The sequence below is a fragment of the Stenella coeruleoalba genome, assembly GCF_951394435.1.
Source record: "Stenella coeruleoalba genome assembly, chromosome: 9".
Taxonomy (NCBI): Eukaryota; Metazoa; Chordata; class Mammalia; order Artiodactyla; family Delphinidae; genus Stenella; species Stenella coeruleoalba.
This window is the reverse complement of record NC_137155.1, coordinates 99,913,974-99,926,950: the sequence shown is the minus strand read 5'-3', so window position 1 is coordinate 99,926,950 and position 12,977 is coordinate 99,913,974. Positions and strand designations below refer to the sequence as shown.

Sequence of the window (12,977 nt, the reverse complement as noted above, 5' to 3'; positions counted from 1 at the left end):
TGTAACTTCTCCTTTTTCATTTCTAATTTTATTGATTTGAATCCTCTCCCTCTTTTTCTTGATGAGTCTGGCTAATGGTTTATCAATTTTGTTTATCTTCTCAAAGAACCAGCTTTTAGTTTTATTGATCTTTGCTATTGTTTTCTTTGTTTCTATTTCATTTATTTCTGCTCTGATCTTTATGATTTCTTTCCTTCTGCTAACTTTGGGTTTTGTTTGTTCTTCTTTCTCTAGTTCCTTTAGGTGTAAGGTTAGATTGTTTATTTGAGATTTTTCTTGTTTCTTGAGGTAGGCTTGTATAGCTATAAACTTCCCTCTTAGAACTGCTTTTGCTGCATCCCATAGGTTTTGGATCCTCGTGTTTTCTTTGTCATTTGGCTCTAGGCATTTTTTGATTTCCTCTTTGATTTCTTCAGTGATCTCTTGGTTATTTAGTAACGTATTGTTTAGCCTCCATGTGTTTGTGTTTTTTATGGTTTTTTCCCTGTAATTGATTTCTACTCTCATAGCACTGTGGTCAGAAAAGATGCTTGATATGATTTCAATTTTCTTAAATTTACTGAGGCTTGATTTGTGACCCAAGATGTGATCTATCCTGGAGAATGTTCCATGCACACTTGAGAAGAGAGTGTAATCTGCTGTTTTTGGATGGAATGTCCTATAAATATCAATTAAATCTATCTTTCCTATTGTGTCATTTAAAGCTTCTGTCTCCTTATTTATTTTCATTTTGGATGATCTGTCCATTGGTGTAAGTGAGGTGTTAAAGGCCCCCACTATTATTGTGTTACTGTCGATTTCCTCTTTTATAGCTGTTAGCAGTTGCCTTATGTATTAAGGTGCTCCTATGTTGAGTGCATATATATTTATACTTGTTATATCTTCTTCTTGGATTGATCCCTTGATCATTATGTGGTGTCCTTCCTTGTCTCTTGTAACATTCTTTATATTAAAGTCTATTTTATCTGATATGAGTATTGCTCTCCAGCTTTCTTTTGATTCCCATTTGCATGGAGTATCTTTTTCCATCCCCTCACTTTCAGTCTGTATGTGTCCCTAGGTCTGAAGTGGGTCTCTTGTAGACAGCATATGTATGGGTCTTGTTTTTGTATCCATTCAGCAAGCCTGTGTCTTTTGGTTGGAGCATTTAATCCATTCACGTTTAAGGTAATTATAGATATGTATGCTCCTTTGACCATTTTCTTAATTGTTTTGGGTTTGTTTTTGTAGGTCCTTTTCTTCTCTTGTGTTTCCCACTTAGAGAAGTTCCTTTAGCATTTGTTGTAGAGCTGGTTTGGTGGCGCTGAATTCTCTTAGCTTTTGCTTGTCTGTAAAGCTTTTGATTTCTCCATCAAATCTGAATGAGACCCTTGCCAGGTAGAGTAATCTTGGTTGTAGGTTCTTCCCTTTCATCACTTTAAGTATATCACGCCCCTCCCTTCTGGCTTGTAGAGTTTCTGCTGAGAAATCAGCTGTTAACCTTATGGGAGTTCCCTTGTATGTTACTTGTTGTTTTTCCCTTGCTGCTTTCAATAATTTTTCTTTGCCTTTAATTTTTGCCAGTTTGATTACTATGTGTCTCGGCATGTTTCTCCTTGGGTTTATCCTGTATGGGACTCGCTGCGCCTCCTGGACTTGGGTGGCTATTTCCTCTCCCATGTTAGGGAAGTTTTCGACTATAATCTCTTCAAATATTTTCTCTGGTCCTCTCTCTCTCTTCTCCTTCTGGGACCCCTATAATGTGAATGTTATTGCGTTTAATGTTGTCCCAGAGGTCTCATAGGCTGTCTTCATTTCTTTTCATTCTTTTTTCTTTATTCTGTTCTGCAGCAGTGAATTCCATTCTGTCTTTCAGGTCACTTATCCGTTCTTCTGCCTCAGTTATTCTGCTATTGATTTCTTCTAGTGTAGTTTTCATTTCAGTTATTGTATTGTTCATCTCCGTTTGTTTGTTCTTTAATTCTTCTAGGTCTTTGTTAAACATTTCTTGCATCTTCTTGATCTTTGCCTCCATTGTTTTTCCAAGGTCCCGGATCATCTTCACTATCATTATTCTGAATTCTTTTTCTGGAAGGTTGCCTATCTCCACTTCATTTAGTTGTTTTTCTGGGGTTTTATCTTGTTCCTTCATCTGGTACATAGCCCTCTGCCTTTTCATCTTGTCTGTCTTTCTGTGAATGTGGTTTTCGTTCCACAGGTTGCAGGATTGTAGTTCTTCTTGCTTCTGCTGTCTGCCCTCTGGTGGATGAGGCTATCTAAGAGGCTTGTGTACGTTTCTACACTCACTTTTTAAATATGTATCATTCACAAAATCGATTCTATTCTCAGACACAAGAATGTGCTTATTAAATCACGAGGTCCTGAAGGGGGACTATTTCATATGCTTCATTCTCAGAGAGCAATGCAATAAAATGAGAAATAATCAACCGATCAATAAAAAGCACCAGAGGCATGGCTGTTACAAAAATAATGCCTGGGACGGCAGGGTATGGAGGAGTGCGGTGAGTCCCAGCTGACCGCGGGCTGCAGCGATGTGCGCCCGGGCGACGATCACAGCTGCGGCGCCCCCTCATGCGGCGCCCCCTCATGGGCCCCCAAGGACGCCTGGATGGGCACACACTCTAAGTATTTAGAAATGATGGAATTAGATATAGGAGATGCCACCCAAGTTTATATAGCATATTGGTTTACCTGGACCTCATGGAGAGTAAAAGTTGGCACATGAAGTAAACTGTGTGGGATTATCAGATCTCCAGCTCATCTGCCTTCTTGGTGCTGAGAAGGACAAGGGTTACAGACAGTGGTGCCTACACCCGTCAGTGCTTCCCTCAGCCATAACAGGATAAGGGAGATCTCGAAGGCATCTCGAAAATTGCAAGGTGATCCAGATTTGCCGATGTCTTTTACTTCCACCATAGTGGAGTCTGACTCCACAATAGTCTATTACAAACCTACTGATGGATTTATGCTGCCAGATCCTCAGAATATTTCCCTTAGAAGATGACACCTATACTTCCCGATGCTTGCTCTATTCACACAAGATTGGATTGAGACCCCTCAGCCTGATTCATCTTTCATCTCAGACCTAGTCAGGGTTGACTTAGCTGGGCCCATTCCATAAGTTTTCTTTTCAAGAATAAAACTTTCCCAGATAGAGGAATTAATTTTATTGAAAAATATAGGCCAGTTGCTCTAGAACTTTCTCATCTGGAGACAGTTTAATTATAGTTGTACACAAGTTTATGCCTAGGGTGTGCTCAGAAGGGTAGAACATTGCTGAGGCTGCTGCCTCTTTCCATTACTCAACCCTCTCAGTGCCTTTTGGTCACTACAGCTAGCCTGGAGTGGCATTTCACGCACACTTTGACACCTGGAGAGTTTCCTTTGTCTGCTTTTTCATCCCCAATAGAAAGTATACTTTCAACTGCTTTTTTTCATGTTGCAATTACTGTTACTTCCCTCTTTGGTTGACTTTAAATCAAAACTAAAAATATCCTTCTCCAGAGTGTAAAATTCAATGTCTAGATTAATAGGGACCAGAGAATTGCTACCTACATGAGTACTGGGTCTTTTTTTCCATTCTTATTACCACCACCTGTACTGTATCATAGCTAGAATATTATAAGGGAGATAGTAGGGGACAGTGTTAACCTTAAAAACATCTTTCTTAAGTAGACCCAGGTTTTCCACCTTTGTTAATACCTCCCAAGTAAGTTGCCTAAAGTATAAACAATTATATGGAAAAGATGTTTCCATATATATATATGGGGCATATATATATATGCCCCATATATATATATTGGGGCATATAATAGTCCAAATTATAAATGACTTAAAAGTTTAAGGCAAGGCTGAGCAAAATTTTTCTGGAAAGGGCCAGAAAGGAAATATTTTAGGCTTTGCAGGTCATATAGGCTTTCTCACAACTTCTCAGCTCTGCTGTTTGTAGGACAAAAATAACCATAGACAGTATCTAAATGAATGGATATGGCTGTATTCCAATAAAACTTATTTGCAAATGCAGGGCCATAGTTTGCCAATCCCTGGTCGGGGGAAATAGTCAATAAACATATATAGCTAATGAATGGTATGTTATGTATCCATTAAAAATTAATAATGAATATACTGAAAAACATGAGAAAATATTTAGTAACAAAAAGCAAGATACAAAAGTGTATGAATGCATATGATTATGGCTATAAATAACACACCAAGTATATAATAAAAAGATGACAAAATAAATTACTAACTGGTTATAACAGGATGGCAGGGCAGGAAATGCATGACTTTGTCTTTCTTCAATATTTTAGTTTTTCTCTATTTGTATTACTTTTATAATAAAAATGTTTTAAAATAAATAAATAAAAATAATGCCTGGATCAGAAGGGAACAAATGAGTAGGGAAAAAAAAGCAATGAAAATAACAAACTTACAGGATACTGCCAAATAGGGACTTGAAGGAAAAATATATTGCTCTAGATAGTCCTATATTCAAAGTAAGGTATCTGAAGCATTATGAGAGAAGACTGTGCTTAAACTAACCTTAAAAAAATGTAGAAAGTAGCCAGCCACAAGAAGGAAGAGGGAGATAAAATCCAAAGCAGAAAAAAATTGGAAAAACACAAAAAGCAAATCTGGTGAACATCTTAATACATGCTAAGAGAAACGCAGTTCAAAGTATAATCGCTGCAGATGATTTCAGAGAGTATAAAGAGCAGTTAGCAAAAGTAAAGTGGAACAATAATGGCTGCTTATTTATCAGCTTATTTATGAGCTCCGATAAACTCTTATCTTTACAACAACCCTGTAATAGAGAGAATTTTTTTCTTCATTTTACTTGTAAGGAAACCAAAGCTCAGAGAGAATAGGAATTTAGCCGTAAATGAAGCTGTTTTCTCGACATCCAGTTGTCTCTGTTGGGAAAAGAGACAAAGCAGAGAAAAGGGAGAAAAGGATGTGAAGGGCAATGATGGCGAGCTCACAGCCCAGACTTCTATGCACAGTTCAAAATGATCATTATAAAAATCTATTAGAATTCAGTCAAATACAAAAAATTACCTATGATTAACATATGATAAACGTTTGAATAGCTTAGTATTTTCTTCAGACTCTCCAGGAATATCTACTTTGTACCTTATTCTCCACCCCCATTACTTCATTAAATTTCTTTTTTTTTTGGCCACACCATGCGGCTTGCGGGATCTTAGCTCCCCTAGCAGGGACTGAACCCGGACCCTCAGCTGTGAAAGCAGGGAGTCCTAACCACTGGATCACCAGGGAATTCCCACATTAAATCTTTATAAAATTCTGAGAATGGCATTTTTACTTATTCCTGTTTAACAGATGAGGAAACCGAGAACTAGAAAAATGAATGACCTGCCAAGGATCATATAGCAAGTGAGTGGTAGGGCTGAGACTCACCCTAAGGTCTAGTGTTTCAATATCATAGGATTTTTTAAAAAATTAAATCTATTATTTTTATTGAGACATAATTTATACACCACCAGGAATCCACGTTTCAAAGGCTACAACTCGGTGATTTTCAGTATAGTCACTCTCCTCCCCCAGCCCCTGGCAACCACTAATTTATTTTCTATTTCTATGGATTTGCTTCGTCTGGGCATTTCACACAAATGGACTCATAAATATATGGTCTTTTATGTCTGGCTTCTTTTACTTACCGTGTTTTCAAGTTTCATCCCTGTTGTAGCAGGTATCTCAGGATTTAAGAGTTAGGAGAAAACTTATTAGACATCTTCTACCAAATCCTCTCACTTTACAGATGGAGAAACTGAGACTTAACATACCCCATAAATTCAGTGACACCCAAGTCCCCTACCTCCTAATCCTGTGTTTTTTCAACACACTACTAATACCAAGACAATCAGAATAATAAAAAAGAGATTCCACAAACAGATAAAAATATCACATTACTCTGACATACCATATATTAGAGAAAGCATAGGTAAGAAAATCTGGTATCTTGTTAAAGGTTTTCCATTTCTGTGAGGAATCCCGTAAATCATTTACTTCACGCGACACCTGAATGGCGCCAGATGCTTGTGCAGGCAAACAGGGTGTCGTGGCCACAGCATATTACAGGACTTGAAGTTAGATTTTACTTTCTATGTACAAAGGTGACTATTTAAAACAAAAAGTCTTAATTACCCTTAGTGAAAGTTCCAAATTTTCTCCTCCCCAGAGATTCATGCCCTTGTCGTACTGTCCGATTTCATTAAAATAATGCCTATTTATAGCAAAAATTCCTCCAGCCATTGCAGGTGACCTAAAAAGGACACACAAATATTAAATTTATTCCATAAATTCAGTCATTATGGATTTTGGCCAAAACCATATTAAATATTAGTGATAACAGTTAAAAACTAGAAAACACCCATACTAACTAACACCAAAATTATCTTAATATACATTGAAGCATGTAAAATTACTAAGGTAAAGTCACAACTACCACAAAATAGGCAACAATAGCTTTAACTTAGCTCTCGTCAAATTTTGTAAGCAATCTATTCTGAAACGTTGTCCTGGTGACGGGGAAAATTTTCTTTAGTACGTGAGCTTCCCACAGCGATGATGATTGAATTGGGTAGTGGGAATTTAGAGATCTCCCTCTCTAAAGGCATTGAGTGAATTGTCCTATTTACTTCTGAGAAAACCATAATGTTACATAGCATCTTTTTTGGTGGGCCAACAGCAGAGCCCAATAATACCAAACTATGTAGTTTGAAAATAATTACAGATCCATTCATTCATTGTTCCAAAAAGTCTATGTAAAGCCACTGTGATGTGTTAGGGATAAATTAGTTAATCAACAAGCAAAGGTGGAAGTAGGGAGACTAGTCAGAGGTTGTTGTGATGGTCCCAGGGGAAGATGATGGCATCTTGGATAAGGGTATAGCAATGAAGGAGATGAGATGTGGCTGAATTCTGTATAGGTTTTGAAGATGGAGCCAGCAGACTTGCTATGGGTGGGATGTGCAGGGTTGGAGGAAGTTTGGCCTGGATAACCTGGAAGATAGTGTTACCAGGCACTGATTTGTTTGTTTGTTTGTCTGTTTTGACCGCGCTGCAGCATGTGGGATCTTAGTTCCCCAACCAGGGATGGAACCCGTGCCCCCTACAGTGGAAGCGTGGAGTCCTAACCGCTGGACCGCCAGGGAAGCCCCTAGAGTTACCATGCACTGAGACGGGGAATGCTACGGTGGAACGAAGTTTTTGGTGGGAAGATTCAGTTTTGGACATATCTGAGGTGTCTGTTCAGCATGAAAGTGGAGATGCCAGTAGGCAGCTGGATAGGGGAGTCTGGTGTTCTGAGAGAGGTCGGAGCCTGAGAGTCACCAGAACAAGGTGGATGAGAAGCAATGGGTGAGCGAGGGGAGGTGAAGAGGACAGAGCCCTGGGCACTTCAGCAGTGAGAGGTCGGGGAGAAGAGGAGGAATCAGCAAAGGGCATGGAATAAACCAGCGGTGAAGTAGGAGCGAGAGCTGGGGCCTCTGGTGGTCTGGAGGCCATGGGAAGAGTGCCCGTCAAAGAGGAGGGAGAGGCCAGCAGCATGGACACGGCTGACAGGTCACGTAAGACTAGGACTGAGGACTGGACATGACAGTGTGAAGCTAGCGGGGAGGGCAAGCCTGACTGCAGTGAGCTTAAAGTCGAGTGAACAGTTTAACAGAACTGGAGAGAGTGATACCGACGACTCTTTCTAGGTGGTTTAATACAAAGGAGAGAAAAGGAAAGGGGAAATGGCTGATAAAATAAAATCATTTTATTTTTTTAATGTGAGAGAGAACAGCATGCCTGTAGTCTGCTAGGAGTCATCCTATCTGGTAACTGGACGAAGCTGGTCCCTGCATGTCCCCCTCCCTAGGGGCCACGAGTGTCGTTGGTAGAAGCTTAAGGCCACGATTTTCCTTGCTTGTTCTAAGTTTCACCCACCTTTTATTTTTGTCATTAGAACTATTGTAAGTAGGGGAAAAATATATCTTCAGATATGAATGCTAATTCATGGCTAATACCTAAAATTAATTTTTTTCCTTTAACTCTTTAAAACAACCTATTTTTTTCTTACATATATTATTATACATTATAATTGTATTACAACATATCATATGTATAATATATATTCCATATGTAATATATACATATATAATCACACAATTGGTATTATACTGATTTTTTTTTAGCTGAAGTATAGTTGATTTACAATTTTGTGTTAGTTTCTGGTGTATAGCAAAGTGATTCAAATAGACATATATATATTATTTTTCAAATTCTTTTCCATTATAGGTTATTACAAGATACTGAATATAGTTCCCTGTGCTATACAGTAGGTCCTTGTTGATTATTTGTTTTATATAAGGTAGTGTATATATGTTAATCCCAAACTCCTAATTTATTCCTCTCCCACTTTTCCCCTTTGGTAACCATAAGTTTGTTTTCTATGTCTGTGAGTCTGTTTCTGTTTTGTAAATAAGTTCATTTGTATCATATTTTAGATTCCACATTATACTGATGTAAGTTTTTTATGGCCTGATTTTTTAAAATTTAACATATTGTGAGAATTTTCCTTTTTAGTTAACTAGCCTTCAAAAATTTTAACTCTATAATATTCTACAAAATATGAATATACTTTTTTAACCATTTCAATATTGAACATTTATGTTGTTTTGATTTTCTTACTAAAATAAATATTGATACAATATATATTTCTGGACCTATCTCTCAACTCCTTGAAGATAAATTGTAAGAAGTAGAATTATTGCATTAAAGAATAAGAATATTTATAAAATTTTTAATTTATATTGCCAAATTTTCAAAAAGCATTTACAAATGTATATATACTAACAGTGTATTAGAGTTCCAAAATGTTACTTTTCTAATTGACTATTAGAAATCCAATTTCCATATTGAATTTTTACAGCATAAAAAATACTTAAAATGTGAGATACAGAAATATTACAAAAATTGTAAGTCAATTTTTTGGTAAGTGGAATATTTCAGCTACTTCTTACTAAAAGTAACTTCATTTTAGATTACTTTGAGATGAACTCAAAAGATTGATGCTTTATTTTTTAGTAAATCATGATTTTTACATATTAAGTTTTATTTAAATGAAGTATAACTTTGTTCTTTTTCATCCTGAAGTCTGTAACATTAACAATAGCTACCATTTATACTGATCCCTTCCTCTGTGTCAGGCCTTTAGTTATGTGCTTTACAAGTATTGGCTCATTTAAGGCCCTCAGTAATCCAGAGAGGTAGGTATTATTATTATCATCATCATTTTACAGATGAAGATACTGAAGCTGAGAGAGGTAACTGGCCCAGCTAAGCGCTGCCTTTTTTTTTTGGCCGCACCATGTGGCATCTGGGATCTTAGTTCCCCGACCAGGAATCAAACCTGTGCCCCCTGCAGTGGAAGCGTGGCATCTTAACCACTGGACCACCAGGGAAGTCCCCTAACGGCTGCCTTAATGCACAACTCCAGGGATGCTGATTACCTATAGTCTTTGTGAACAGTGCCTTCTGGAAATATGCAGTGCACAGCCTGTGCAGCTGTACATGGCAGCCCTAAACATCTAACAAGTGATGGCTGGGGCAGAGGAATATCAGAGTCATACAAAGTTATGAGTCATACGAAGAGTCATTCGAACTTATACGAAGGAATCTGCATGTTATCCTAAAGGCAGTGGAAAGACAATAAGCAAGATGGGTGACATGTGCAAAGTGGGGTTTTAAGAAAATTAACATAGCAACAGAGAGACTGGAATGAAGAGGAAGAGCTGTAGGCCAGACTGTCCCTTAGGGTGTAGAGTCTAAGCCTGGAGCAGTGATGGCTTGGGCCATGAGGACTGTCAGAGAGATGGACAGATGTGATATGAGAATCATCACAAAGGACGGGTCTCCTGGAGCTGGTTAATCACTGGATGAGAGAAGGCAATGGGAGATCTGGAAGATGGCTATACAGTGTTCATATGTGGTCATGCTTAATGGCTGCATAATCCATTACAGTTCTGGCATAAAGTATTGATACTATATGATTTCCCAATCATTCCTCCCAATTCTTAGATAGTCATTTCATCCTTGATTTAAGAGGTCAGTTTGCTTACTAAGAGTAGGGGTTCAGGGCAGGGGCAGCTCTTGGGATTAAGGGAAGTACTAAAGTGGAATGGGAATACCCACTTCTGGGAATGAGTGGATAAAAGGATTGCAAGGCAGCATGGGCTGGAGACCATCAATGTGCAGAAGAATCAATTCACATCTCTTAAAGGAACAACGGAAATAGATGGTGGAATTGAACCAGGGTTGGAGCTTTGCAGGGCTATCGTGGCAGAAGTGCAGTGGGATGTGGCAGAAGAGAAGAGAATTTATAGATCAGAAAGTCTAGACCACAGAAGCAGAAAGAAAACTGTGAGGGGTAAAAAGAGAAATCAAAGAACTGGACATCTTGATGATGTCCAAGGGTGGGCGTGGGGGGAACAGAGCAGGAAAAAGCCAGGAGGGTCCTGGGTTGTGGCCAAGGAGAGGGATAAGTGGTAATTTAGAAGGTGAAGATCCAGTGTATGGCTGTAGGAATAATATTAAATATCTAACATTTATACAGTACTTATTATGGACAGATACTGTTCTAAGCTTTGATGTATGTCCTTTAATTCTCATAAGAGCCCTGTGAAGTACTGTTATTCTCCAGACTTACAGATAAAGAAATAAGGTGCAGAGAGGTTAAGTAACTCATTCAAGATCACACAGCTCTAGCTAAATTAAAATAGAGGCAAAGATCAAGGACTTGCTAGGCTATGGTGTTAGAAAATTGACTCATGTGGTTTGTAAAACAAATAGGTTAACATTAAAGGAGAAGTGAGCCTGGTGTCAAAGTTATCAGTAAATGTGGGGAGTGATCTGGAGGAAGTCTCTTGAGAAATAACCTCATAAGTGCAGTTAGAAGTCATAACATTCAAATTATTCTCACATTTAGAAATATATTTTCCAAGACTGATATTCCAGGAAAATCACATTCATCTCAACCTATAAAATTACAGATGGAAGCACTTGGATAAATATTTTATACATGAATTTGGCAAAGACATCGACTTTTTCTGGGCTATCCACAGTGCTAGTTTTGTTTTTTTTTTTTCTTTTTTTGCGGTACGCAGGCCTCTCACTGTTGTGGCCTCTCCCGTTGCGGAGCACAGGCTCCGGACGCGCAGGCTCAGGGGCCATAGCCTCACGGGCCCAGCCTCTCCGCGGCATGTGGGATCCTCCCCGACCGGGGCACGAACCCGTGTCCCCTGCATCGGCAGGCGGACTCTCAACCACTGCACCACCAGGGAAGCCCAGTGCTAGTATTTTGATCATTGATAAACATGTAACTTGTTCCTGAGAACCAAGTCCACATTTTAAAGCTGGACCTCTGAAATCAAAGGGATACTAACCATGGTGGTATTCCGAACTGGGGTGAGATGCTCATTCCCAGTGAGTGAAACTTAAAGAAACAAAACCTACCACATTCTATTATTACACACTTTTAGAAACAAGATAAATAATAAGATATTTCTCTTCATTAAGCTCATGAATCAAAGTCATAATCTCTGAAAGCTTCCCCCTGCTCCCAATACCTACGTGCTATTTTTCCATTACCAGAAGAAATCTCACCGGATAGGTCTAGTTGGCCCTTCTGGTCCATCCATCTCATAAGAGAAAACATGATCCCATTTAAATTGCAGATACCAGTTGAAAGCTCCCCTGACAACAGGAGAGGGCTGGTATTCCAGGGTCACATAATCAATGACATCTATCAGTGGACACACCACCATTCGGGGGTCCTTGGCAATGGCATTCAGCAAGGGCTCCAGCCATACTTTATTCACTTCGCAGTGGCTATCCAGGAACACCAGAACATCCCCTGGGGAGGCAAGAACAGGCGAGTGTTAGTGCATGTGTAGGAAACACCTGACAGCCCGAATCAAGGCGACAAGCATTTGTCCAGCATTTACTATGTGTTTGGCTATTAAGGTGCTTTCAGCTTCACTGGCAGGAGACAAGAAACACATATTTTATATTATATCAAAAATGCAGGACATCATGTGTCACAGATACTCAGAAGAAGCTGGTGAACTGTGGGTTAGAGAGGAGTCTGGGGAAGATTCTAAAGAAGCAGATGGAACTGAGCTGACCTTCAATTTTAAAATGTCATTTTATCTCAGCCTAGATTGATCAACCCAATGTCGCAAATGTTTACTGCAAGGAAACCTTCCTTGGTACTTAGTTTGGTGCTTGAGATGCAAAGATGCATAATTACTTTTCCTCTTGAATTCAAGCTTTAGTGAGGGTCTATTCTGCTTTGAGAACATGGGAAAACCTGGCATGGCCAAAATAAAGAATATGTGTGTTAAAATATATTAGGTGGTCTCAAATTGGAAGGGACCTCAAAACTCAGGGGCAGAGGTTAGACTTTTTCTTGTAGCCAACATAAAATCATAGGAACGTATGAAAACATCCTATGTTTAGATCAGAAGACTTAGTATTATTAAAATGTTTTATAATCTCCCAAATCAATCTACAGATGCAATTCAATCCTTATCAAAATCCCACTGGTTCTTTTTACAGAAATTGATCCTAAAATTCATATGGAAAGGCAAGGGATCCAAATTAGCTAAAACAATCTTGATAAAGAAGAACAAAGTTGAATGATTTCCTGCTGTCAAAACTTACTAAAAGGCTACAATAATCAAAACAATATTGGCATAAGATACTTATAGACCAAAGGTATAGAATTAATGGTGCCGAAATAAATGAAGCATCTATTGTCAATTGATTTCTGAAAAGGGTACCAAGACAACTCAATTGGGAAAGAATCATTTTTTTCAATAAATATCCTGAGACAACTGGATATCTGCATGAAAAGAATGAAGTTGGACCCCCTAACTCATACCAAACACAAATATTAAGTCAAATGGATA

At 38.5% G+C, this 12,977-nt stretch overlaps 1 protein-coding gene and 1 pseudogene across 6 annotated transcripts in view; one reads left to right on the top strand and one right to left on the bottom strand.

The window, feature by feature from the left end:
• GALNTL5 (polypeptide N-acetylgalactosaminyltransferase like 5) overlaps window positions 1-12,977 on the bottom strand; it is a 122,736-nt gene that overhangs the window by 15,686 nt on the left and 94,073 nt on the right. For all 5 annotated transcript variants that reach the window (XM_079932042.1, XM_079932040.1, XM_079932041.1 and 2 more), the window contains 2 exons: window positions 11,671-11,920; window positions 6,169-6,286 (listed from right to left, as the gene is read on the bottom strand). In XM_079932042.1, coding sequence (XP_079788168.1) covers window positions 6,169-6,286; window positions 11,671-11,920 — 368 coding nt within the window. The remainder of the gene's footprint in view (window positions 1-6,168; window positions 6,287-11,670; window positions 11,921-12,977) is intronic.
• LOC307191540 (tRNA-splicing endonuclease subunit Sen15-like) lies at window positions 2,206-3,058 on the top strand (annotated as a pseudogene). Its single transcript has one exon. The product of its transcript is annotated as a tRNA-splicing endonuclease subunit Sen15-like (transcript).